Source organism: Maniola jurtina, chromosome 1 (assembly GCF_905333055.1).
Source record: "Maniola jurtina chromosome 1, ilManJurt1.1, whole genome shotgun sequence".
Taxonomy (NCBI): Eukaryota; Metazoa; Arthropoda; class Insecta; order Lepidoptera; family Nymphalidae; genus Maniola; species Maniola jurtina.
In genome coordinates, this window is record NC_060029.1 from 804,635 (window position 1) to 832,580 (window position 27,946).

The following is a 27,946-nucleotide window of genomic DNA, read 5'->3' on the forward strand; positions in this document are numbered from 1 at the left end:
CAAACCATATTTAACAGTTGACATGTAGAGGTCATTGACTTTTCCTATCTTACTTTTAAGTTTTAATGCATCATTAAGTATTTACTGTTTTGACATGGTATTTAGATAATGGGTGATATTTATTTTATTTAATCTAATTCCTTTGAAAAACTTAGTAAGGCGCATTAATCTATAAAAAACCTAGCCAGTTCATAGACTTACTATGTTTTAAAATGGTCAAAGCGACTTACTAGCTTTTAATTTTACTTTAATGTGGGTGTCCTTACAATACAACGGGACATACTATGAAAGTTAGGCTTATGACATAAAACGATTTTCGGAAAAATGACTTTTACTTTGTTTTGATATGGGGCGGTCGATATAATTAGGTACTAGGGTAAAGGCTCAAGTAAATGAACAGATTGGACGTTATTACATGTATTAAGAGCTGGAATAAAAAACCGGCTGATATACCTTTTTTAAATATTTTCTTACAAATTCTTACACTTTTTTCAATTTCAATTTCAAAACCGTGTTCCGTTCAAACCGTTCAAAAGTGCGTGTGCGTGCGTCCATGTGTGTGTGTGAGTGTGTGTGAGTATATACTTGTCTGTATGTTTGTACGAGTGTTTGTTAGTGTGGTATTGCGTTGTATAACCACATGAGTAGCGAACAGAGTCAAAGCTTCATACAAGCGCGCTACGATAGGTACACTACTACAAGCTTGAGGCGCGTGTGTGCGTGAGCACAGGCGCTACGTCGCGTACGGAGAGAAATCGGTTTATACCGGCTCGGCCTGTGCTCAAGCTCAGGGGCTGCAGTACACGTCGCGCGTCGTGTTTTCATTTAATTTAATGTTAATGATAATAATTTAAATAGTGTTTAAAATCTATTTTCTTGAACTGTCATAGATTTTGTTCAAAATCAATATCTGAGGATCCCTAGGATCACAAAACAGGATATTGTTACCAAATTTAAAAAAATCGACGCCATTTTGAAATTCTTTGTTAATTGACCGATTTCGTTCAAAATCGATATTTAGAGCTCCCTGGGATCACAAAATAAGAAACTGTTACCAAAATTTAAAAAAGTCGACGCCATTTTGAAATTCTTTGTAAATTGACCGATTTCGTTCAAAATCGATATTTAGAGCTCCCTGGGATCACGAAATAAGAAACTGTTACCAAAATTTAAAAAAGTCGACGCCATTTTGAAATTCTTTGTTAATTGACCGATTTCGTTCAAAATCGATATTTAGAGCTCCCTGGGATCACGAAATAAGAAACTGTTACCAAAATTTAAAAAAGTTGACGCCATTTTGAAATTCTTTGTTAATTGACCGATTTCGTTCAAAATCGATATTTAGAGCTCCCTGGGATCACGAAATAAGAAACTGTTACCAAAATTTAAAAAAGTCGACGCCATTTTGAAATTCTTTGTTAATTGACCGATTTCGTTCAAAATCGATATTTAGAGCTCCCTGGGATCACAAAATAGGAAACTGTAACCAAAATTTAAAAAAGTTGGCACCATTTATAATTCTTTCTAAATGGACTGATTTCGTTCAAAATCGATATTTAGATCTATCGATCGATATTTAAAGATCGATATTTAAACTAGGCAATCACAACAAAAACAAACTTTACCATCTTGTTGAACAAATAACTATTGTTAATTAAATTGTATCCTCCAGTGCCAACCCTACCAAAATAGTTATAAATTTTGCCTCTGTTTGCTACTCTGTGGTATAACACCATGTTAGTAAATCTTAGTATATTTTTAACCGACTTTAAAAAAAGGAAGAGGTTCTGAATTCGTCGGTATCTTTTTTTTTATGTATGTTCCCCGATTACTCAAAGACGCCTGGACCGATTTGGATTTTTTTTTGTTTGATAGGGTATACTTTGCAAGTGGTCCCATATAAAGGTAAAGATCTGATGAATATCTTTGAAGATGGAGAACAGAACTCCTCAATGGATAAGAGCAAATTCAATTTTTTTTTTAATGTATGTTCACCGATTGCTCAAAGACGCCTGGACCGATTTGGATTTTTTTTTTTTTTGAAAAGCTAGGTATACTTTGCAGGTGGTCCCATATAAATTTGATGAAGTTCTGATGAATATCTTCTGACATGGAGAACAGAACTCCTCAATGGATAAGAGCAAATTGCTCGCGATCAGTGTAATTGCTTAGTAAACAGTAGGGTTTTAGCTGGGCATGGCACATTATTATAGTACAGTGGGGCCACTAAAAATTTTGAAATAAAAAATTTTCAAAAGAAAAATAAAACCGACTTCAAAAACCACAATAACTTAAATTATTTTTTACTTTTTAGTGTTTGTGATTTTGAAGTCGGTTTTATTTTTCTTTTGAATTTTTTTTATATTTATTCTGGTATTCTTCTTTCTTGGATATGGATCCCTCTTGGGTATCCCCATTTCTCTCTGTCTTTGGTACTATCAAGCTAATTTTCTCTCGCGATTTGCACAATAGCATTAGACCAACGCGTCTTCGGTCTACCTACCTGTTCTTCTTTCATCTGTAAAAATCGATACAATATGACCATTTGCATTTCAGTTTTAGGGCATGTCTCAAGGTGTCTGTAGGCTTTGTCTTTTTTCTTATGTCTTCAATTCTCACTTTGAATATTTTTTGCTTAATTTATGCACCTTGCCATCGCCCTTTAGCAAGTCACTATTTCTTTTTATATTCTTTGTCTGGACCCATGTTTGGCTGGCATAGGTAAGGCATGGCAGGATGCATGTATCTATAACGGATCTTTTGAGATGTACTGGGTAAGCTCCTTTCATTCTTTCCTTTTGTGCCCAGTAAAACAAGCATACTCGGGCTACTTTGAGAACCCATTAGCAGCTAACAGCAAGGCCTGGACTCCAATTTTTATATGTGGAAGCTGTATTTCCTCGTTGCGTTTATGAGCAAATAAGAATAGTTAACTACTTTTACTAAAAAAAAATTTTATAATTTGGCGCGAACCATCTAAACACCATGATGATTATTATTTCTGCGTTGTGAATATTACCAGAAGAAACAGCAAAAAAAATTGTTCCAAGCGGCTCTATTGTAACTTGCAGTCTGCAATTTGAACGATTCTGACTTCTGGTGATAAATCTGTACCTCAGCCCCAACCCAGTACCTCTAATCTACCATTTCAAGAACTTTCAGAAGGTAGTGACGATGTAGTGACTTTTTTACATCTCAACTTAGACCATTCAATCAAAATTATTTGGATCACTTAATGAGAGATCTTAGATTGTCTAAAAAGCATCAGAACATGTGGCTCAAAGGAACAAATCTGATAACATCAGACACTTGTGTTACGGTATATTATTCTCACTACTCTTAACACATTCAGTAGCTGATGTTGCACTTCCAGCGACTTGGATGCAACAAGAGCGTTAAGTTTCATTTTCTCTGTAGTCATTTGGACTGTTTTCCAGAAAATTTAGGTGACTTTCAAACTAAGATAACTATACCAAAGGGGATAATATCATATGAAAGGGCTCTATTATACATTCTAAAACAGGTTTTATTTATTATTATTATGTAAAAGAGTTTTTGATTTATCGCGCAAAATGTAGAAAAAAATATACAATAAGTCAAAAACTGAAAATCTGACATTTTTTTTAAATTCCAAGCCGAAAATATACTTAAGAATTTATTAATAGGAATCGAGAGTTTATGCACTAGATAGAGTTTGTTCATTCACTGAAATTCCCAGTTCATTTACTGGCAATTTATCCTTTTGTTAAATAAAATAATTTATAATAATTAATACCACGCATTTTTTTGCGTTTTTGATATTTAAATAATTTAAGAGTGTATACCTACTGTGTATAGACACAGATAAAAAAAAATATAAAAATTATATATAGAACGATTCTCATATATCTTAATTTTAGGTCAAAGTCAGGGTAGTCATTCATTTACTGGATCTTTTACCCTCCTACGTCAAAATACTAAAAGTCCGCGTAAATTTCGCAGATTGAAATGTCTGCTTGATTAATTGTCAATAGAGGGTCATGACATGTCGAAATTGCTAGTTTGAAGGGGAAATCGTCAATGTCATTCGCATAGGTTTTCCTCTTAATGCCATAGGTTTTATGGCATTAAAAAAACAGAAGTAGAGTGGGAGCGAAGTGTGACTTTTTGTAATCAGATTTTCATTAATGATTGTAGCTCAGAACTTCAACATGCTCACTCTCAAACTAAATTCACTTGCGCTTAAAAATAAATTGATGAAATGTTTCATAATGAATGCCCACGCGAAATTCAGGCAAATTGCACTCTCGGTTTGTGGGTTTCAATCCATCATTTTTTTGTCAAACTCAAATAATTAAATATCCAAGTCTTATATTATTTCATACACACGCGAACAAGCGAAAGTTTGATCCTAATCGTACTCAATGGTTTTGCGCTGTCTCACACTTAATATTATAAAGGCGAAAGTTTGTATATGTGTGTGTGTGTGTGTGTGTGTGTGTGTGTGTGTGTGTGTGTGTGTGTGTGTGTGTGTGCGTGCGTGCGTGCGTGCGTGCGTGCGTGCGTGCGTGCGTGCGTGCGTGCGTGCGTGCGTGCGTGTGTGTGTGTGTGTGTTTGTTACTCCTTCACGCAAAAACTACTGGACGGATTTGGCTCAAATTCGGAATGGAGATAGATAATATCCTGGTTTAGCACATAGGCTACTTTTTATCCCGGAAAACCAAAGAGTTCCCACGGGATTTCGAAAAACCTAAATCCACGCGGACGAAGTCGCGGGCGTCAGCTAGTTATACATATTGTTGTGTCTTCATTACAGCAGAAATAAATTTACTCTGTATAATAATTACTCTGAAATGAAGATGACGGTTCAACTTCAATTTGAAGATGTCTTCCGCAGATGCTGACAAATATGTATATTACCTATGATCTTGAGGCAGCCATCGTGGTGTAACTCCGCAATGTCTCCGGAGCGGAACCAGCGTCGGCCGGCGATGTCGAGGAACTCTTCGCGCGTCTTCTCCGGGTTCTTGTAGTAACCCTCCGCGACACTGTCGCCGCCGATCACCACTTCGCCCTGGGGACAACAACAACAATAGGTATGGGGCAGGGCTCGGCAAGTAATTTTAAGTGGGGCCCGAATACTGTTAGCATTTTTTTTATCGAGGTCCAGAAAAAAACTCAAACTGCTGATTCGTTTTTATTTAGCCACATTTAGGTACTTACTTAATTTATAAATCACAATTGGTAACAATGATTTATAATGATTTAGTCATTGATGATGATCGATAATAAAGAAAACAAGAATTGTTATTTTGTAAGCCTACTGTCAGATATTTCGTCACTGGTTTGTGTAAAGAGTGAATAAGTCCTTATTTTTACCCGACTACGGCAAAGCCAAAAGGAAAGGTTATGATTTTTAGCAGTCTATGTATGTATGTATGTGTTGTATCCAGATTCAGTGCGTTCCACCGTAGCGCCGTTACGACGATTCGTCGTAAGATTCATCAAAATCGGCCCAGTAGTTTAGGCGCTACGGTGGAACGCAATGAATCTGGATACAAACATACATACATACATAGACTACAAAAATCATAAATCTTCAAAAAAAAATGTTTAAAATAGACATGATATAGCACTCACCTGTGGGTACGGCTTGTTGTTGACGCGGTAGTTGCCTTCGACCCAGTTCACCAGCTTGATGTCCGTGCCCGTGGTGGGCGCACCCACACGCCCCGTCGACCTGACGACAAAACACGATCTTAGTGAGGGGGCCAATCTTGCGACCTCCGGCTTCGAAATAGCTGTTCTGTTTGGCGGCCATTTCCGGCGAAAATAACGTTTGAAAGATACTTTTTTTTTTAAGAATTTTAAAGCTTTAGACTCCTGCCTTATTTTTGGTGTAAACAAAAGATTTCAAGCATATGATAGCTATCTATGTGGCGCTGAAAAAGGTTGTTCAGAATGTCTTGGACCGTATTTGGGACAAAAAGTTTCGAAAGACGTGGTTGGTGCGTGCCTACGTATATCGTTCTATACTATACGTACCTGTCTCTAATTCCTTGATTATGGTGGAGTAAGTTTATCCTTCCAGCACACTACACAGAGTTTCTTGGTTAAGTGAGTAACTGTACCTGTCTAGTAAATTTAGGTAAAGTAATTATTACCTGTCCAGCGGGTCCATAACAGTGGCGCAGGAGGTGGTCTCGGTGAGGCCGTACCCCGCTACAACGTCGCAGCACAAGCACAGCCGCACTTGCGTGTGTGTGTCGGGCGCGAGCGGCGCGCCTCCCGAGATCATGAGACGGACGCGGCCGCCCAGCAACGCACGGACCTTCTTGAATACCTGACAATAATCACAAGTTCAAAATACTACAGTATGAAAATGACTACAACTGCCAAGTTTTAAATGGACTTCGCCAAAAGTGAGAAAAATCGATTCGTTGACCCTTCATTCAATTTCTCGAATCTCGTTTCACTACGGTTGTCGTGATGTTATCAAAAAATGTTACCACTCCATCCTACCGCACTCTACGCCTATGTACTAAGGAATAGTTACGTTTGTGGAACAAATGAAATTAGTCAGTAAATGTGAAACAGTGTACAATGCCCGGCAAAAATGTTGAACATTGACGCGATTGGCCAATCAGTCGGTGCGGGTGGATTCGCCAATTTTTCTCCACTACGCCACTTGGTGTTCAAGTTGTTTTCTGGGCACTGTAAAATTAATCAGCACGATGGATTGACGATATGAAGCGACTGGCGGGCAGTGGCTGGATGAGGAAGGCTGAGGACCTGTTGTGGTGGCGCTCTTTAGGGAAGGCCTATGTCCGACAGTGGACGTCCAAAGGCTGATGATGATGATAAAATGAATCAACTCACAATGCGGTTGAGTATGGGCGTGTCGTAGCCGCGTCGCATCCAGCCCTGCTTGTACGCGTAGGCCCACTTGAAGAACGCGCTCGCGAACGGACCGCTGCGGGACACTTTGTCCGTTATTCCCTTGCTGATACGGTCCATTATCAACTGCAACAAAATATTCCATTATTGCTTCGCGTAAAACTTCTTTAAGCACGACGTTTTTTGAAGTGAAGACTTGAGCCATTTTGAGATGTGTAAAAAGTCCAAGGCCACATCAGCGACATGCTAATTTTTACAACTGTGTGGTAGTTCATTAGCTTTGAAAAATTAATTTTAAGTACGGAGAAATAAGGTTTAAATTTAATTGCAGCAAAATCAAAAACTATTACATATAAATATTTTTTTATTGTATTTTCGTAAAACTCACCGGTACAGTGGTGATGCAGGTCGGTTGCAGTATGGTGGCGTCGCCCATGGTGCCTTTCATGATCTTGCTGGAAGAGTCCAACATTGTGAGTGGAGTGGAGTAACCGATCGGAACACCTGCAAGATAAATAAATTCATTAGTTTTAAAATGTCACATGAATATTAGTAATATCTATGTATGGGAATGTCTGTTTATTTATATATTTTACTGTCTCCTAACGCTGGTAAAGAAGTTTCACTTAAATAAAGCTAACCTCCAATAAGGCAGAGACTCTCAGCCAGCAGCTCGAACACGTGCGCGAGTGGCAGGAACCCCATCAGCATGTCCCCCTCGTGTATGGGCATGGCGTCCGCGAAGGCCTTCAGCGTGGCCACCATGTTGCGGTGGGACAGGATGACGCCCTTCGGCACGCCGGTGGAGCCCGACGTGTACATGATGATGGCTGTGTCGGAGGGAGACGGGGGTACGGCCTCTGCAATACAAAAATAATTTTTGATTAAGCTTTAAGTTACCTTCCACCTACTCTCATGAGAATCCAGGCACTGTCAGAGGAGTTAGTTTGTGTACGCTCTACGTGTGGAAATTCGCCGACACACATAGCATCACCGCTAATTCCGCTCGCATCTGTAAGTGATCTCAATGTAACCAATAGCTAGACATGGCAGAAGGGAATCGCACATAAAACTGAAGGTTTAGCCAATAAGAGATCATTATATTTTAGTATAGTAAACAAGATTGTCACTTAGATAAGGTAGTTCAAGAATAAATTTAGTTAGTAAAAAGCCTGTTTTCTTCAGCCCACCCTGGACGCTACCGCTTACGTTAATCAAAATATGTATATAAAAGGAAAAAGGTGACTAACTGACTGATTTATCTATCAACGCACAGCTCAAACTACCGAACGGATCAGGCTGAAATTTGGGGAGATCTTGGGGAGAAGCTCATGCTCTTAATATCTTAGCAAGACTAAAACATCACTCACCAATTTTAGATTGTTTGCCCATCTCAAGCACTTCTTTGTAAGCCACAATCCGGATGCCTTCCTTAAAGCCGTCTCTTGGGGTGTCCTTGAGCTGGTCTTCCATGAAGATGATGGTGTCTACTCGAGGTGTCCTCGCGAGGATCTTCTTGAACTTGGGAAGAAGCTCGTGCGTGGTGATGACCGTGGATACTTCAGTCTCGTTGATGCCGTGGGCGATCGCCTCGTCACCCAGCGTGGCGTAGATGGTTACCACTGTAACAGGATTAATAAAGAATTAATATTGATGAACCTGTAGGGGCTATTTGAGCTCATAATTTAGGGGAAAAGAGCTCTTAGAGGACCACCTGACTGAAGAACATCATAGCTCAAGAATTTACGCCAGTGGTAGGGGAAGAGTACCCGATCTTTATTCCGCGCAGCAGCGTCCAAGCTGCAAATAGCCCTAAGACTAAAGGTTACCAACCTCCAACAGGAGACGCACTACAAGAAGAAGAAGAAGAATGGGGGGCTATTTGGGAATTTAAAATTTCTAGAAATAAATCCAACATGGCCACTTACTAAGGGACTCATATGCAAGACACTCAGCGGGCGATGGAGACAGCTATGCTTGGAGTCTCTATGTGATCAAATCAGTAATGAGGAGAACCAGAGTAACCGACATAACTCAACGGGTTGCAATGCTGAAGTGGCAATGGGCAGGGCATAGATCGAAAAACAAATTGGAGTCCCAAGGTGCCCCCCCCCCCCCCCTCACCCCACTTTGTCCGGTCATGAGAACCCTTTTCAGACTTCTTTCACTCTCTTATTGGATCTTAGGTCTACGCTTACGACGGAACTTTGTTGGGCGGCCTCGAGACTCGTATAGGGACACGCTAGCAAGATAAGGAGGTCATTAAGCTGGTCTCTCACCGGGTATGCTCTGCGTGAAGCAGCCGTGCGCGGCCAGCATCCACTCGGCGCGTGTCTCGGCGAACATGACCACGTTGCGCCTGGGCGCCGCGCCCAGCGCGCGCAGCCCCGAGCCGAACTGCCGCGCCTCATGCTCCACATCGAGGTACGTCCGCCATACGTAGTCACCCATTCTGTACTGCAACACACATATTGACACTAGGATAACATTTATTTTTCACCTTTGTGTAACTGGAGAATAGAATTTCGGCGATTATAACCAACGTCGTCAATATTTTACAGGCGCCCGCTAAACGCCAAGGCTTATAAAATGCATAATCCTTATTATAATATACGAGCACCTCGCCTTGCTAGATGGCTTGCTTGGATTCTAGATGGACTAAACTCACGTGAGATCACTCCAGCCGTTCATAAAACTCTCTGACGATTCAAACATCGTTTACCGACAAACTATAGATTTCCGGAGTACCGAACTACGCAAGAAGACTCACTCTTCATCCCTTCATTAAATACGTTGACCTTCGTTTGCGACAAGGGCCAGCGGCTCGACACGCTCGCCACTTTCCTTCTTCGCTCCACCCGGATCTCGTAGGCTTCGTTCAGGACTTTCGTCACAGCATAGGGATAGTTAAAAGAAATCAGATTGTACTCTTACCTTTTTGAAGACGCGGCCGTTAGGCTGTGGCTCGTCCTCCTCGCTCAGCACTGTCCTGGTGCCGAGGCAGCGCCGGTCCTGCCAGCGCGCGGCCGCGGCTCTCAACATGGTCTCCATGCTGGACACTCCGTCGCGGACCAGCCGCAAGTGCAAGTCGCATGGTGTGGACACCGACCGCACTGTTATGCTGTCTGCGTTTGACTCTGTGATGCGGGCCTGGAAACAAAACATTTTTACTAGCTCTCATTTATGGATTTGTGAAGTTAACCTCATTGCATGAGCACGTTAGACGTAGGCGCTTCTTCAAAGAGGCGTATGTCCAAAAGGAGGTACATATTGGCTGGAGACTTATACCGCTGACACCCACCGCATGTCGATGCGAATGACACCGCCGAAAACTGTGACGCGATTTACTGCAATGCGATTTCGTGCGGTAAGACGGTATCCCGCGTAGTTGCAGTCCCCAAAAGCTGCTGACTGCGGGGTTCTCGGTCATGCCTGTGCAGTCTTAACTGCGCACGCTTGACGGGGCGTGTAGTGTGTATTGTGGAAGGGCCCTTACCTTGATGCGTCTCGATAAGGCGCGCTTCCTCCAGGGCCGCTGCAGCAGCAGGTGCAGGGGGAAGGTGAGCACGTCGAACACCAGCACCACCGCGCGGATCGTGCGCAGTACCGCCGACACCCACCACGCGTCCGGCCTAGAACAACACAAAAATCGTTTATACTACAGGCATAACTCATAAATGAGTAGGTAGTTTTTTTTTAATAAAAAACTAGAGGATGCCCGCGGCTTCACCCGCGTGGATTTCAGTTTTTTTAAATCCCGTAGGAACTGTTCAATTTTCCGGGATAAAAAGTAGCCTATGTCCTTCCTCGGGATGTATCCCAAGTCTGTACCCATTAAAATCAGCTCAGTGGTTGAGCTGTGAAAACGTAGCAGGCAGACAGGCAGACAGACAGACAGACAGACAGACAGACAGACAGACAGACAGACAGAAAGACAGACACACTTTCGCATTTATAATATTAGTATGGATAGCGAGCAAACGAGCAGGCGAGTCACCTAGTGTTAAGCGATTACCGCCACCCATGAACATTTGCAGCACCAGAGGTACCGCCGATGCGTTGCCACTTGCCGGCCTTTCAGGAATTTGGTGGTCCGCCCCTTGAATAACCCCATGTTGTAATCTAGTGGGAACACCGGCGATGGGAGTTGATTCCACAGTTTGCAAGTTCCTGCGATAGTGGAGCGGTGCGGTAGGGGTGTGATGAGTGGCGCAAGAGCTCAGTGATTCATCAACTTGTATCAACTGTCACCCCTCCGGAGCCTCAAAATCGCCGATCGCTGATGAAAATACTACGACTAAATGATGGATGAATTTTTCAAATAAAGTTTATTAAAGTTATATTTTTATTAAATATAAAAATATTATTTTTAGTAAAGTTTCCACCTATTATTTCGTTTAAAAAAATCTAATGACAAAAACAGACAAGGCCTGGGTTATCGCTCACAGCGTGCTATTAGTCTGTACTTTAGCCTAGTTTCATCATAAGCACCTTCATGTCACAAACTGTTTCAAGGTTTCATTATTGATATTCTTCATGAATTACTTAATTAGTGTTATCATTCGCTTTTACAACGGTTGTACACGCGCTTAGTACCCTTTAGAGTTTAGTATACCTGTTCTAGGTAGGTAAATACTAAAACCTTTTTAAGGTCATCCAAATATTAACCTACTGTCTTTTACGATTGCGTTATGAACAAAATGCCAAAACCAGATAAACTAAAAGTTTTACTTAAATAAGATATTATTCAGTAGGTATTCTTTGCATTAAAGGTAATCGGACATTTTGGATCTGCTTTGCGAAAAGTTGTGGACATAAACCTAAATAGTTTTAAATCAAAGATAATATTGTAACCAAAAGACCAGATTCAAAATCAATGGGAGAAAAAGTTATTAAACTTTAAAAAGGTTATAAATCCATAGGTTTGTCTTTCATGGTACAAGAATTATTTCAGTTTTTCCGTTATTCCCATGACCCACAAGAACGCGACCTATGTCAGTGTAGATCAGAGCCGTATTTGATAACCGTGGTGAATAAAAAAAGAACACCCGGCTGAGTTTGTTGTGGGCTCTTCTCAGATTTGGGCGCGTTTGGAACCCTCGTAGCTTTAGTTTTAAGTTAACGTAATTAACTATCGCCACTACATCTTGTTTGACAATCAGAAAGTGTACAATAGCCTAAAGTGATATATGAAGTGAATAGCTGATGCCCGCGACTTCGTTCGCGAGGATGTAGGTTTTTTAAAATTCCCGTGGGAACTCTTTGATTTTCCGGGATAAAAGTAGCCTATGTGCTAATCCAGGGTATAATCTATCTCCATTCTAAATTTCAGCCCAATTCGTCCAGTAGTTTTTGCGTGAAGGAGTAACAAACACACACACACACACACACACATACACATACAAACTTTCTCCTTTATAATATTAGTGTGATAGTAGAAAGTGGTCTATTTGAATATATGACTTTGACATTGACTTTACTGTTAATTTCGCTGGTGTCCGCCGCAGCGGGTATGTTTCCATACTAAAGCGCCCGTTCACCTTCCTATTCATAATTTTGTATAGCTGAATTAGATAGGCTGTTGTTATCAGCAATAGTTCTCAAGTACCATGCACTTACACGTTTAACAACTCTATATTTGTCAAGAATGAGTTTATCATTTACTATCATTTACATTATCACTTATTAGCCACTCGTAACGTTTATAAATAAACAAACAAGTGGCCGAAAGGTCCTTGCCCCAAGTCGGATAGATTATGGCTGGTACACATTATTCCAATATGATTTCAGTCCACTTCAGTATTGCTACTGAACAGCGTTCCATTCTATTCTAATGAACTAAAATTTTGTCAATTTTATCTCTGAAACTATCCAGTCCAGTGATGATGCTGTCTAAGATGGTAGCGGGCTTTCTACACTGCATCGTACCGGAATGCTAAATCGCTTGGCGGCACGGCTTTGCCGGTAGGGTGGTAGCCACGGCTGAAGCGTCTCACCAGACCAGACAAAATTTAGAAATTATAAAATTCAAAATTTCTCCTACAGGGAATCGAACCTGAGAGCTCCCACTAACAAGACCACTGCGCCCGAGAGGTCATCTAAATCTCGAATCCAACCAATATTATGTCAGTCTTTAATGTTTCCAACACATAATCATTATCACCTCCATCCGGCTCACTACTGCACACGGATCTCTTCTTAGTATGAGAAGGTTTAATACCATAGTCTACCACCGAATTTGAGGCCGACTAGGCTAGACTATCACCACTTTTTACTATGGCTTAAAAATACAGGCATATCCATTCATTTTAGTATAGCGCTGGTACAGAGTTATTGAATTCTACGTCCAAGACAGTGCGAACATACCATAAAACTGTCTACAGTTTTTTAATCTAATTAATATTCAATTAAGTAACGTTTACACACATCAATATGCATGATACCGTCTGCTGTCGCGTAATAAAGAACTCATCAGCTGTCCACACGCCCCACTACTGACCTTTCCAACTAGTCCTCATTTAGACCCCAGTGTGCAATTAATTTCGTTTCGATCAGGTGTACATAATATTATATCACCTAGCTTTTTGCGTGCGTTTTGCCGTTTAAAATTCTTGGTTAGCACTGTTGTCTGTAAATTACTTGTTTGGAATTGCAGAGTCCATTCCAGCAATAGATAGACAAACAGACGGCAAAGTGATCCTATAAGGATGTTTTACTTTCAATTTTTCCTTTTGAGGTACGGAACCCTAAAAAGGCCAAAATGCCATGGCCAGCAGATAATGCTTATTTAGATATAAATGCACCAAGATGATGCTACTTATTAGGCTATTAGTATGTCTCCAACTTGATGACTCCCCATCATGCAAACTCACATTTACCTGATGGTTTAGCCGTTTATGGCATATACTACACCTGCCTGCATTTATAATTCATTATTATATTTACTGACTAGCTGATGCCCGTCGCTTCGCCCGCGTGGATTGGTCAGATCCCCTGCAGCATCAGGATTGAGGAGTTGGACTCCAAATTTTTTATGAAACAATGTCGCAAAGTTCCTCTATCGATTAAAAAAAAATTACGCAAATCGGTTCAGAAATCTCGGAGATTTCGGTGTACATAGGTAGAAAAACACAACTCCCTTTTTGAAAGTCGGTTAAAAAAGTAGCCTATGTTACACCCTGGTCAATCCTCTACTTGTCTGTGAAAATCCTGTCAAAATCGGTTCAGCCGTTCCAAAGATTAGCCTTTTCAAACAGACAGACAGACAGACAGACAAAAATTTCAAAAACGTGTGATTCAGTGTTGGTATCGTTCAAATAACCATATGAGCTTAATATGAGGTAGTTATTTCGAAATTACAGACAGACACTCCAATTTTATTTATTAGTATAGATGATGCCCGCGACTTCGCCCGCGTGGATTTACCTAGGTTTTTCCAAACTCCCGTGGGAATTCTGATTTTCTGCTATAAAAAGTATAGGTCTCGGATGCTAGCTATCTACACGTCAAAAACAGGCCAAGTGCGAGTGATAAATCAAAGATTACAATGCATAAAAATAAATCAAATCTGTTTTAGAATGTAGAGATAAAGACCTTTCATATGATACCCCACTTAGTAGGTACGGCAGACTATGGCCTAAACCCTTTCATTCTGAGAGGAGGCCCGTGCTCAGTGGGCAGGCGATGAGTTGACCATGATGTTGATGATAATGATCCTAGTTCGGATCCTCTATAACCTTCAATATTTGCAAAACGCGATAAAGCAGTGTATAAAATCCGTGCTTAAATTGAGGTTCGGTAAATAGAACGGAGCATTTGCGATCCCATTATGAGCGTCAGTGCAAACTTGCAAAATAGCAGTATGTGGGTCACGGTCACCCGTGGGATTTGCCGGGTGCATCCCACGCTAGTGCTCCGCTTTCATCGATCCATCGCTAATTAGATACACACTACAAAATAGCGCGAGGAACACAGGTCACAACGCACAGAGGCTAATCGATATTTAATCTTTAAAAAAACTAATGATGGATAAATTATTTAATTAGAGCGCGATTGCAATTGCAACATCTAATTATTAAATTCACGATCTAAACACCGAACGTATTCAATAATCATTCCGAGTCTCGGAGGGAGACTACTATAAAAACCGTCAAAACACCCGTATTTATCAATACAAATTCTTTTATGGCCTCCTCGCAACTCATCTATCGACTTTTTATGAATAAAGTACATAATAATCTTATCATTATCAATTATCAATAATATCATTTCTAACAATTCAAATAATTTTTTAACAATAACCTAACATTATCATTAATAGTAATATTAACGGGTTGACAATGTTACCATGTATGGTCGACCCGTTAATATTACTATTAACGGGTTGACCAGCAAAATAATTGATTGTAAGAGCTGATTTACACAGGGTCAGTAACTGACTACAAATTCGAGGCAAGTCAGTGCTGACCCGAAAAAAACCCTGTGTAAACTGATTTGAAGTCAGTACAGTGGCTTGAAGTCAGCGCTGACTTGAATATTCGGACACGAATATTTTAAAGTCAGTTGGCGCCCCCCGCCACCCGCGCACCCCCGCGCCAGCCAAATAAACTCCGTGTAAACAGACAAGCCAGTGCGTGGTTAGTCACTGTCGCTGCGTTGTAGAGTGACCACGTTTTTTTCGCTGGCGATAAAAATGACGCGTAAGCTTAGCGAAGACGAAACCTTAAAATTGGTGCAATTATATGGCGAAAACGAGTGCCTTTGGGATATTAAATCCCTAAATTACCGCAATAAAGAAATGCGGTCAACAGCGTTACAAAATATGGCTCAACAAATGCAAATCCAAGGGCTCACTTCTACTGAAGTAAAAAATAAAATTAAAGCCATAAGGGCTACATATTATTTAGAGCTCGACAAGATACAAAAATCCACCAGATCTGGCGCTAGTGGGGACGTATATGTCCCAAAAGTCAAGTGGTTTCAAGAACTGGACGGCTTTATAAAAAATGCTATTGTAAAAAGGAAAACAATGGTAAGTATTTATTGTAACTTATTTATTTTATTCCATCCTAGGTACCTATACAAAATTAATGAATTCTATCCAATTGCCATGGCACACGTCCAGCACTTATGAAGAAGTTCCTATATAGGTCTCTTTTTTCTTTAGCAGTCATGGAATGGTTGCCTCTTTGTTGTTCTGAAATGCTTGATAGTGGATTTATTTCCGATCTCCATGTTCCTTCTATTATTTGTCCATCATTGTCCTCTCTGTCTACACAAGTAGATGTTATGTAGGAACTTGAACGCTTTCGCAACCAATTATGCAGGGCACAGGCTGCACAGACAATGGCATCAACTGTGTCCACATGGGTTGGAATTGCTTTTTCGAACACTCGGAATCTAGAAACCAGTATACCAAAAGCATTTTCACTTATGCGCCTTGCACGCGACAACCTGTAGTTAAAGACTTTCTCGGCAGTACTTAGCTGCGTACCTGGATAGGGTTTTAGTAAATAATTCTTCAGTGGAAATGCTGCATCACCAACTATTACTCCATTTGTAGGAAGCAATCCATCTTCCAACCGACGATATAATGAGGAATTTTTGAAAACACCTCCATCAGAGGCGTTTCCATTCGCTCCAACGTCTATATATGAAAAACAATAGTCGTGGTCTACAAGTGCTAACAATACTGTACTATTGGTTTTTTTATAATTATAAAATTCACTTCCACTATTTGGAGGAGCTTTAATTATAATATGCTTCCCATCGATTGCTCCATAACACGAAGGGAAATTCCACTTGGTATTGAAACCGCCTTCAATAATTTTCCATTCTTCCTCTCGTTCTGGAATCTGTAAACAAAAAAAAATAATTACAACCTAAATACGTATTATCATCAACTAATGATTTATTAAACATAACATTTTATTCTCATTAACAGGATAACTCAGGAACCAGCAACGATGACGCTGAGTTGGGTGAAGCTGAGGGTGTTGGTGACGGAGCTGAAAATGTATCAAGATCTACTGAAAATAATGATAATTCTACTGAAACGCCAACTCAAGCCATCCAGACGCCAGTTCGAAATTCTGTGATAGCTCCCAATCAACCTGGGCCTCCGCGATCAAAACGCTCCAAAATATCTCAGATGGCCGCCATGATAAAGGACTTAAAAAGTGTGTCAAATGATGTTAAAATGTCACCATCTGAAGAAGAGTCTGACGCTGATATTTTCGGTAAACATGTGGCGGCTCAACTAAAAAAACTGTCTGAAGAACAATCTGTTATTGCACAAGAAGAGATCCAAAAAATATTATCTAAAGCTAGATTGGCTAATATACAACAAAAGAAGTATACAGAAAATGCACACTCTTCATCCCCTAACTATTTTATCCCTAGTCCGGCAGCAACTACAACAAGCAGCACAAGTAGCATGGGATTTTACTCCCTGGAGCCCAACCCAATGACTGCATCAAGCGACAACACCATAACATTTTACCCGCCAGAGGTTGCCGAGCCTGCCACTAGCAACAGCTCTTTAGGATTTCATCCTTCCGATCGATCAACGAACCCCACATTTGTAAACCCCAGGCAGGTTATTATTACACCCTCAGGTTTGAATTACAACACCACGATCAACGAAGAAGCTGAAAGTGAAAATAACACTGCTGTTAACACGATTATGCGTGCTTATGAAAATTCTTAATACTATTTTGATGTTGTATTTCTTAATTTTCTAATAATTTAATAATAAAAATTTTCTTACCTTAATATGTGTTTTTAGTGCCGTATATATTGCCCAACACACTTCTGGTATTAGTTTAGAAATTGCTGGTTTTGAGACACGATAAAAGTGACTAAGGAACCGATAGTACATTCCTGAAGCCAAAAATGTCAGCGTTATTTCCAGTTTAATTTTGGCTGGTAAAGCATCTCTCATGAATGTATCATGTCGTTGAATAGAGCTCGATATCATTGACAGCAATTCGTCAAAATTCTGTGGTGACATCCTCATAGCCAGTTTGTACTCCGCAGGATCTTCAAATCGCAATTGCTTCAGCAACAAAGCAGAGCCACCAGTTTCGTTTCTATCGTCAATCCATTTTCTTACCCATTGTCGTTTATTTTTAGTTGTCTCATTTTCTACCATTTCTATTAACTCATTCAACAGCAAAATTGATAAATTTTTCAACAAATAATTAAATCGTCGTTTCAGTTGTTTTCGCGAATTCATTTTTCCCACTGACTTCACACACGTGTGCTCACCGTGAGAAACGCACCACTACTACTTACTTCATGTAAACAGTTAAAGTCAGTCGCGGCGCCGACATTGGCGCTGCGACTGACTTTTCTACTGACCCTGTGTAAATCAGCTATAACATCGTATGATTCAGTTGTTTACTCATAACCTGGGATTAACTTCCGATTAATCTGTGATATGCTTTCATTTCGACAAATAATGAATTAATATTATTTCAATGCAGTGATTAGCGCCTCATTCATTACAATCAAATCATACATGTTTGTGGTTCTCAGGAATTTAGATAAAAGATAAGAATCCTTACTTTGCAGGGAAAAATCTGTACTTATTTAAAAAGAGACACTGGCTGACTGACAAAAAATTAACCTACAGCTCAAACCGCTTAAGATCTTCATTACATCCATAATATTATACTTAAATGCGAAAGTGTCTGTCTATCAATTCATGAATTGTTTACCTAATAGCTTCGACCTAGTAAAAGGTCTGTCTGAGTTCATGATTTAAAGTATTATAGACTCGATTTAGATTTAAGACAATGATTAAAAAATCTTTCAGAACCATTATAGGTAAAAGTGTAAAAGCAAATACTCAGCCCCACAAAGGGTGTCTGTACTTTTTCTGTGCTGTTCGCAAGACATACTTGCTCTTCAGAACCAGTCTAGCTAGTCTATACGGAAACAGGTAAACACAGTCATAGCTAGGTAAGTTAAAGTAATTTATCTAAACACTGACACACATAATAACGTATGATTATATCTATTACCTATTCCATACCACAAAATTATACGTGCTTATACAGACAGACCTTGCAGGTATATCGCCTTGCAAAACGGACTTTGCCCTATATTATATCCGCAGGACCACTTCTGCGATACAAATTGCTAACCTTGGATTTGCTATAATTTGTCTAACAACAAAACATGTTTCAGTCTAGGATATCAGTTTACCACAGTACGTCCAGACTACTTAAATACAGTCGTAGCTATATTTGTTATGAAAATTCTGATATTTCCTCTTATTTTTCCCTGCAACACGAACGGAGGCAAAGAATATGAAAAAAAGTGAATAGTACCCTGAAAGAGGAAAGTAACTCAAAATAAATATTAACATCGTATACGACGCTGAAGTGGGACTTGGCAGTAAGTACAGATTTAAAAAATCTAAATCTATAAAAGGAAAAGCTGACTAACTGGCTGATTTATCAACACACACCTCAAACTATTCGACGGATCGGGCTGACAATGACGTAGGTATCCGCTAAAAGAGTATTTTTGAAAATTCGACACCTATGGGGGGTAAAAAGGGCTTTAAAATTTGTGCCGTCCACGCAGACGAAGTCGCGGGCATAAGTTAGTATTAACTATAGTTAATAAGAGGTAAGTAAGATCTTCAACCAGACAACCCTATCGATGAAAATAAAGTCTCGATTAAAAACCTGTAAACATTGACCGTTCAGCGGTTGTAGTGAAAGTCGCATAGCAAGAACCGTTCGGCATGGCAGCGCAGCATCGATGGCTCATTGCATTGCGGCTGCGGCAGATACGTGCCAGTAGGACAATTGCGTCACTGATAACATCAGCAGAAATACAAATAGAAATACAAAATTTAGACGATACAAGACCGTAGCGTGTAAAAGTTCCTACGAGAGACCTATGTCCAGCTGGTGGACGTTCATCGGTGGATGACGATGAAGACGATTGGAGATGCTATAGATTAGAAGGTTGGAAGAAACAAATAAAGGAAGCGATCCACATACCTGTCGGCAACGCTATTCGCATGCCTGCATAATGTATACCTAGATAGATTACAGAAGTGCCGTAACAGCATAAAATCAAACAGTGTTGTCGATTGGGAACCATATTATTTTCCTCGAGAATGAGGGAACAACCCAGGAAGATTTAGGAGACAATTTATAAAAAATCAGACATTTCACGGATAAATAATAATAACTTGGCAGCATTTAGTGAATGTCTACGCAGAGCTAATGGTGTGTTCTTGACAATGACCAGTAATGGATGTTCCGTTTCCAGACATTGGTTCTATTCATCACCATGTCAATCCAAGCTGCAGAGGCCATCGGTATTGCGCCTGAACTCTCCCCATTCATGTCGGATTTCTATTCAATCGAGCTATGAGAGTGAGGGAATGAAGAGTGCACCTGTGTTTGCGCACACACTTGTGCACTATAATATCTCCCGCGCAATTGGCTAATCTCTATGGAGATTGGCCTCCGTGGCCGAAATTCGATCGAGAGGACACAATTGAACACGGGTCTCCTCTCAAAATGAGAAGACCCCATTATGATTTCTCAATTTGTCTAGACTCTATATCCTTATCAATAATTAAGTGATTAGCAGTAATATTGATCACGTCGTACTGGCCTGCAAGTTGCAACACTTGACTAGTGATTACGAATGTAATAATTAATTACTAACAAGTAATACGCGATAACGCTACTTGATTACACGGTAGGATTCCGCTAACATAATCAACCTTTTGATATACAGGTATTTACAGTTGCACAACCTTTGATTTTTACGGATCCGTACCTCAAAAAGAGAAAAAGAACTTTTAATCACTTTCTTGTCTGTCTGTCTGTCAGACTGTCGTGTCTGTCAAGAAAACCTATAGGGTACTTTACTTCCCGTTGACCTAGCACCATGAATGTTTAAACATTCGCGAGTAAATACGTGAGTATAGCTGGTACATTCTATACTTTAAATGGAACCATGTTTGGCAGGTAAGTAGCTTATAACACAAGAGCCAAAGGGAGCCGCTGGGATTTAGACGGCGACAGACCGTGGTGTAAGTCCTTACAAGAGACCTATAGACGTTAATAATGATGATGATGATGATGAGATAGAGGATATAGGTAGAATAAACGCCTCAATAGCTCAACGGTTATAGGAGCGGACTGAAATCCGAAAGGTCGCCGGTTCAAACCCCAGCCGTTGCACTATTGTCGTACCCACTCCTAGCACAAGCTTAACGCTTAGTTGGAGGGGAAAGGGGAATGTTAGTCATGATTAAAAATGGCTAATATTCTTTTCTTTTTTTTAAAAAAAACTTACATTTTATAAGAATACACTCCCATATCCAGAGGTCACTAATAATAGAACTCCACAGTAAGTACACTAGCAAACCGCGTATTAAAATTAAAAAGATGAGACAGTTATATTAACCAAGTGTATAGTGAACCGATCGCACACAGTGGCACGGCATAACTGAGGATTTGTAGTTATCATTAGTTATATACACTCGCTGATAAGCTATCAGATAGTAAATAGGATCAGATGTACTTAAGGGTAAACAAAATTATTACGGATCAACTGGACGACCTCTTTGCCATAGAGCGGGAATCGGGATGTCCGGTTCGAAAATGTTAGGAAATCTTTTGAACGTTGTTACGTAATAACTTAAAAAAGAACAAGTGTAAATAAAAAAATTATAAACACCCCCGACAAGTGAAGGTTACAGTAACTAGAAAAGAGCTAATAACTTTCAAACGGCTGAACCGATTTTCTTCGATTACAGCTAAGAACACTCTCGATCAAGCCACTTTCAAACAAAAAAAACTAAATTAAAATCGGTTCATTCGTATGATGCCACAGACAGATTCACAGATACACACGTCAAACTTATATCACCCCTCTTTTTGGGTCGGGGGTTAAAAAGAATCCTAGCCACACCTACAGAGTTAGTTTTTGAGATGCTTAACCCTTGTTGACGACCTCTCTGGTGCAGTGGTGAGCGCTATAAGTGGTCTTATAAGTGCCTCCCACTTATGTCACGGGTTTGATTCCCGGGAGGGCCATTTGCGAGTTAATAAAATTTCAAATGTCTCTAGTCTGGTTGGAGGTTTTAGCCGTGGTTAGTTCTCAGTTACCACCCTACCGGCAAAGCCGTGCCGCCAAGATATTTAGAGTTCCGGGACGATGTCGCGTATGAAAACGATCAGGGACTGCCATACCCCCCTTCCTTACCCCTCTTCCATCTTAGAAATATTTTCATCATTTGTATATTTTTTTTAATTTGTGCTTTGGGTTTTGAACTTACTAATTTTTTTATTCTTATTAGACTCATAGATGTTCAAAATTTATTTGAAAAAGAAAGATGGGAACTTACGTCTCATTCTCGTCTATAAACATTTCTTTTCGCCTTCAACCTGCAACAAAATAATCACATATTAGTAAAATTCGAAACGAAGTGTACAACATAATGATAGACATCACAGAAATCATCATAGGGCTATATATCATCAGCGATAGATACACAAAAATAAAAGGATTTAATGAGTTGATGACGGCTTATAATCATAAAATAATAAAGTGTTTGCATAAATCAAATTTTATTTGCTATCATTAATCACACAAATAATAATAATAAAAATCATTAATTATCGGGTTTTTATCACTTTTCACGAACATCGCCGTGATTTTCACATTAACAGCAGTGAATCACTTTCTGTGTGGTGATAGGATTGTATCTCGTATTAATTAATTAATATCTTGTTAGTCAGAAACACATTTTTTTTAGATTCAATGATAAATGTACCTACCTAATCGATATTAATATCGAAGTGGCCACGTGTTCTGCAAAAATATCCATTTTTAGGGTTCCGTACCTCAATAGGAAAAACGGGACCCTTATAGGATGACTTTGTTGTCTGTTTGTCTGTCTGTCAAGAAACCTATAGGGTACTTCCCGTTGACCTAGAATCATGAAATTTGGCAGAAAGGTAGGTCTTATAGCACAATTACAGGAATAAATCTGAAAACCGCGAATTTGTGGCTACATCATTTGAAAAAAATTAAAATGTGTTTTAATTTTCAAAGTAAGACAACTATACCAAGTGGGGTATCATATGAAAGGGCTTTACCTGTACATTCTAAAACAGATTTTTATTTAATTTTAAGTATAATAGTTTTTGATTTATCGTGCAAAATGTTGGAAAAAATACCCGAGTACGGAAACCTCAGTGCGCGAGTCTGACTCTCACTTGACCGGTTTTATTTATGCAAGATAGGCTTCCGCTTGACGACAATCATTCCTCATCATCATCGCCATCGCCACGGGTCTCCTCTCAGAATGAGAAGGTTAGACGAAATCTATTGGAAATAATGATAAGATTCAGGTTGGTGATGTGCGCAGGCCAAAGTGTGTCTATTCTCTTTTACCTAGTACTTACTTACTCTAATTTAAAAGAAGGAAACTTGAACGCTGTAAAATTGTTTTCCATCTAAGCAGTTCGTATCAGAAAATGAATCATCAATACTATTGACGCCAATAAAATCCTTAGCCATTTAGATCAACCGGTCAGATCTTTTATAGAGTTCTGTCATAATATTATATCTAAAATCTAAACAGGGGCCCTATTCAGGTCATAAAAGTATTACTAGTTATTTACCGTAATCAGTAATTCTACTACTTTATACCTACTCTGTCATGAAGCCATCGCCCTAAATATACGAGGTAGCCACTAATTCTTTTATCAGCTTAGCACGGACTGCACTTTGTACGTATAGATAATTAATTATATTCCACTAAACTTTGATCGAAATGATAACCATGACGATACCCATGATGACTCGTCCATAAAAGCAACATTATATCTAACTAGCTGATGACCGCGACTTCGTTCGCGTGGATATACGTTTTTTTAAATCCCGTAGGACTCTAACTTTTCGGGATAAAAAAGGTAGCCTATATATTAATTCAGGGTATAATCTATCTCTTTTCTAAATTTCAGCCAAATCCGTTCAGTACTTTTTGCGTGAAAGAGTAACAAACATACACACATACACACTTTCGCCTTTACTCGTATATTAGTGTGAAGTGTGATATTAGTGTGATCAACTAACTGATGCCTGCGACTTCATCCGCGTGGATTTATTTTATTGAAAATTCCGTGGGAATAAAAAGGTGGTGGAAGGAGGGGTTGGGATTTTCCGGAATAAAAAGTAGCCTCTCCCAAGATCATTACATCATACATAGCGATTATTATTATCGATGATATCCATGCAACAAGTGTAAATTAAAAATTTATAACACCCCCGACAAGTGAAGGTTACAGTAACTAGAAAAGAGCTGATAACTTTCAAACGTCTGAACCGATTTTCTTGGATTATAGCTCAGTACACTCGATCAAGCCACTCTTTCAAACAACAAAACTAAATTAAAATCGGTTCATTAGTTTAGGAGCTACGATGCCACAGACAGATCACACGACAAACTTATAACACCCTTCTTTTTGGGTCGGGAGTTAAAAAGTCACTTTGCTCCGTTGCAGCGTGATTGAAGGACAACCCAACAAACAAACACAATTTCGTATTTATAATACGAATACGAATCGAGCATGAGTATAAATAAACATCACTCGTACTCGTAGGTCGATGGCACCATTACGCCATGATTGTTTAGACGTGTTGCCTGCACAGCCACAGACGACGCACGCCCCGCCGAGCCCCCGCTCTAATTATAGACCAAAATGTACATAGGCAATAGGCATGCATGGTGTGCATGGAATGTTGGCAATAAGTAGCGAGCAAATTAAACTGTGTTAGCGGAATATTGGTACAGAGAAATGGATGTTCCTTTTTTCGGGTTCCGTACCCAAACGGTGACAACGGGACCCTATTTCCTACTAAACCTCCGCTGTCCGCCCGTACGTCTATTAGCGGGCTGTAGAAAGTTGAAATTTTCAAAGGATGTGTATTTCTATTGCTGCTATAACAACAATTTATATATTTTTATTAAATGACGGTTATGTAAATTTAAAAAATTTAAAAGAACATAATCTTACACGATGGTTCGGAACCCTTTGTGTGCCAGTCCGATTTACATTTGACTGGTTTTTTATGTAATGTGTTTTTAAAAGTGTTCAATGTGTTCAGCACATGCAAAATTATTATACTCGTAACATCCGCGCAAGAGACGTTAACCCCAATTTTTTTATACATTCAAAGATTATAAAACTCTAGATAGGTAAAGCTTATGCAGTCGTATTAAAAAAATATATGGGCCGAATTGCGAACCACCTCCTTTTTGGAAGTCTGTTAAAAAGTGAAGACGTACGCTTGCGTAACACGGACTAGGTACAATATACTAGCAAAGTGTTTACACACTTTTGGGTAAAATTATTTATCAAACATACTGTATGGTAGAAGTCATTGTTCCATCATACAAATAAAATTATCAGTTATCACTTATCAATTTCAGATTTAAGATATAGCGTATATAAGACAATTATTATTATCTTTTGATAACGTAATCAGTCGGAAACTAGATTTGAAATCATTATAAGAACACATGCTTTGTGAGGATGTTGTAAATTTTGAAACCGACATAAAAACCACTTCATATGACTTGTTATTGTGACACAATCAAAAAATGATAAAGAAAGTAATAAAATCCTTAGATTGTAAAGGCTGAATTTAAACTCAAGTACTTGAATATGAAGGAACTGATTCAGAAACAAAACTGTCAAGAACTACCTACCAAGAAAGCAAATATTGACCTATACAGCACAATAACACCAACAGTCTTGTTCTATTTTGAAACTTCAAAAAAAATGCGCATTCAGCCTTAATAACCTCTTTGCTTTATAATAATAAATGTCACGTGTACTTAAAACACCTCATTTATGGTAGAGTACATTCAGAGAACCTCTAGTATTTAATAGAGTATTTATGGTAATATTACTAGTACTAAAATTTCCAGCAATTTTTATTATCGTCCTTTTTGATATTGCTGACGCTACACGCCAGCAATCAACAATCAACCCCAGAAGAGTCAACGGTTTTTTTTTTTAAATAATGAAGCAACATCGGTACAAGTGGAAGGAAAGATATAATTGTATGATAAACAGATGTCTAACAAGTGTAACGCCCTGGATACGCAAAGGGCGAAGTACAACTCGGCGCTTGCAAAACAAAGGATGTTACTCCATTGAACAAACTTGATCTACGAGTACATAAAGCAATTTTTTAATTTAGCTTTAAATAGAAAAAAATTTAGCTGTAACATTGAATAAACAATTTCATTTAAAACAGATATTTTAAGACAATCTCTCAATTTAAGACAAACATTCGTGAAAGTATGATAAGATACGCAGATGTATGATAACAGAGATGTCTCGCAAGTGTAACGACCTGGATACGCAAAGGGCGGAGTACAGCTTGGCGCTTGCAGAACAAAGGATGTCACTCCGTTGAACTAACTTGACCTATAAAGTATAAACAAGTTATGCTAGTCCCACTGGGTAGTCAGAAATTGTTTCATGACGAATTTCTTTGAATTCCTACATAAGACATATAAAGTCCAAGGAGAACATGGTGAAGAGAGTAACATTTTAGCCCTAGACAATGTAGTTTAGTTTGCACTTTGCCCTATTCCTTTCACAAAATGTTCAAGATTGTTGCAATATAGCCGCTATGTATGCAATTGTCTGCAAGTGATGTGTGCAATTTTTTCCAAGAAGAACCAAGAAGTATCTTGGTCTTAATTTTGGTACCCAATCGAATCAGAAAAATGATTGCCACCAATAGTAAACCACCAGATATTACAGAGTAGGTACCTATCAAAGGAAAATGCCTAAATGCGTATACATGCAATTATAACATTGAATCATAAATGATTTGAGATTTTACCTCATAGATCAATAAAAAATGAAATCCCAGCTCTATTTACCGAGTAAACACCCTAAGTGATAAGAGGTGAAATGACACATCGAACTCATTTGGATTTTATGAACAGACATACCTACACAGGAAAATACAAAAAATCCATATTAACATTAGAAATGCGAAGGTGTGTCTGTCTGTCTGTCTATACCTATGTCTGCTAGTTTTTCACGGCCAAACAGTTTAACCGATTTTGATGGGTACGGAGTTAGCTTACATCCCGGGGATGGACATAGGATACTTTTTATCCCGATAAATTAAAGACTTCCCACGTGATTTTTAAAGGCCCATCCGTTGAACAGATTTATATGTTTGGTATAAAGGTAGTTTGCGTCCCGAAAATCGACATAGGCTACTTTTTATCCCAGAAAATCAAAGGGTTCCCACGGGATTTTTAAAAACCTAAATCCACGCGGACGAAGTCGCAGGCATCATCTAGTAAATCATAATTGCGAAGGCACTAGTGTAAAGTCACGTTCGCCGGTGGAACTTTGCCTCGTAACGAATAACCGCTCCGACTTCCGAGCTTTGTAATTATAACGCAGTATAAGGAGTTAAAGGTAAAAACCTCAGACGTCACACCAACATGACGATGTAAGAATGAGAGGAAATCTAACAAAAAACACGGATAACCAAAAACATAATAGCCTCTGTTGAACGATGGACAATCAAAAGTCATTTAGAGTGAAAAAATAACTCATGGCTTTGTCCACCACTATGCTTTGGATACTTACAAAGGCGAAGCCAATTCTCATTCCCAAGATTAGTGTTAGAAGGATGAATTATAGGCAAGAGAGGTCTAGACCGCTAAAGACGCATGTGGATGGACAGAGCTAAGCTAGCCAAAATTAAAGGAAGCGCTTTAGAAACAGAAGTTTCGTGCTTCACTGTAACGATGAAGTTTAAGGACGAATTTACCACTACGGCATTTGTAGCACATAATATTTGGTCTGCACGCTAACCTATTACCTAGTATGATTTAATTTAGAGGTTTATTTATCAGATTTTTTTTTGTCGATAACACAAACTTAGTCATCATTTTTTTTTTATCGGCACAAACAGTATAATCGAAACTAAGTAAGTATTGCACGTAAAATGTATATAGCTACTGATATAACTTCAAAAA

General features: G+C 39.2%; 2 protein-coding genes across 5 annotated transcripts in view; one reads left to right on the top strand and one right to left on the bottom strand.

Annotated features, from left to right (window-relative positions):
- Nucleotides 1-27,946, bottom strand: part of LOC123869220 (long-chain-fatty-acid--CoA ligase 4) — a 63,883-nt gene that overhangs the window by 9,493 nt on the left and 26,444 nt on the right. For 3 of the 4 annotated variants that reach the window (XR_006796842.1, XM_045912042.1, XM_045912060.1), the window contains exons 2-12: nucleotides 22,265-22,304; nucleotides 10,373-10,508; nucleotides 9,811-10,026; nucleotides 9,156-9,333; nucleotides 8,247-8,498; nucleotides 7,518-7,736; nucleotides 7,265-7,380; nucleotides 6,859-7,002; nucleotides 6,144-6,322; nucleotides 5,620-5,719; nucleotides 4,900-5,053 (exon numbers count right to left, since the gene is read on the bottom strand). Coding sequence is in view for 3 of the 4 variants with exons in the window: in XM_045912042.1 (XP_045767998.1) it covers nucleotides 4,900-5,053; nucleotides 5,620-5,719; nucleotides 6,144-6,322; nucleotides 6,859-7,002; nucleotides 7,265-7,380; nucleotides 7,518-7,736; nucleotides 8,247-8,498; nucleotides 9,156-9,333; nucleotides 9,811-10,026; nucleotides 10,373-10,508; nucleotides 22,265-22,287 (1,717 nt within the window). In the remaining variant the exon portion in view is untranslated. Of the gene's footprint in view, nucleotides 1-4,899; nucleotides 5,054-5,619; nucleotides 5,720-6,143; nucleotides 6,323-6,858; nucleotides 7,003-7,264; nucleotides 7,381-7,517; nucleotides 7,737-8,246; nucleotides 8,499-9,155; nucleotides 9,334-9,810; nucleotides 10,027-10,372; nucleotides 10,509-21,210; nucleotides 21,374-22,264; nucleotides 22,305-27,946 lie in introns of those variants that run through there. The other variant, XM_045912050.1, reaches the window with a different exon arrangement.
- LOC123869238 lies at nucleotides 15,706-18,246 on the top strand. Its single transcript, XM_045912078.1, has 2 exons — nucleotides 15,706-15,907; nucleotides 16,820-18,246. Exons 1-2 carry the CDS (start codon nucleotides 15,710-15,712, stop codon nucleotides 17,582-17,584), a joined length of 963 nt encoding a protein of 320 aa, XP_045768034.1. The 5' UTR covers nucleotides 15,706-15,709; the 3' UTR covers nucleotides 17,585-18,246.

Bases quoted from the DNA above. Each gene is read 5' to 3' on its own strand.
- LOC123869238 (XM_045912078.1), top strand. From the start codon at position 15,710: ATGCAAATCCAAGGGCTCACTTCTACTGAAGTAAAAAATAAAATTAAA. The intron at 15,908-16,819 runs GTAAGTATTTAT...TCTCATTAACAG, and splicing joins TTGTAAAAAGGAAAACAATG to GATAACTCAGGAACCAGCAA.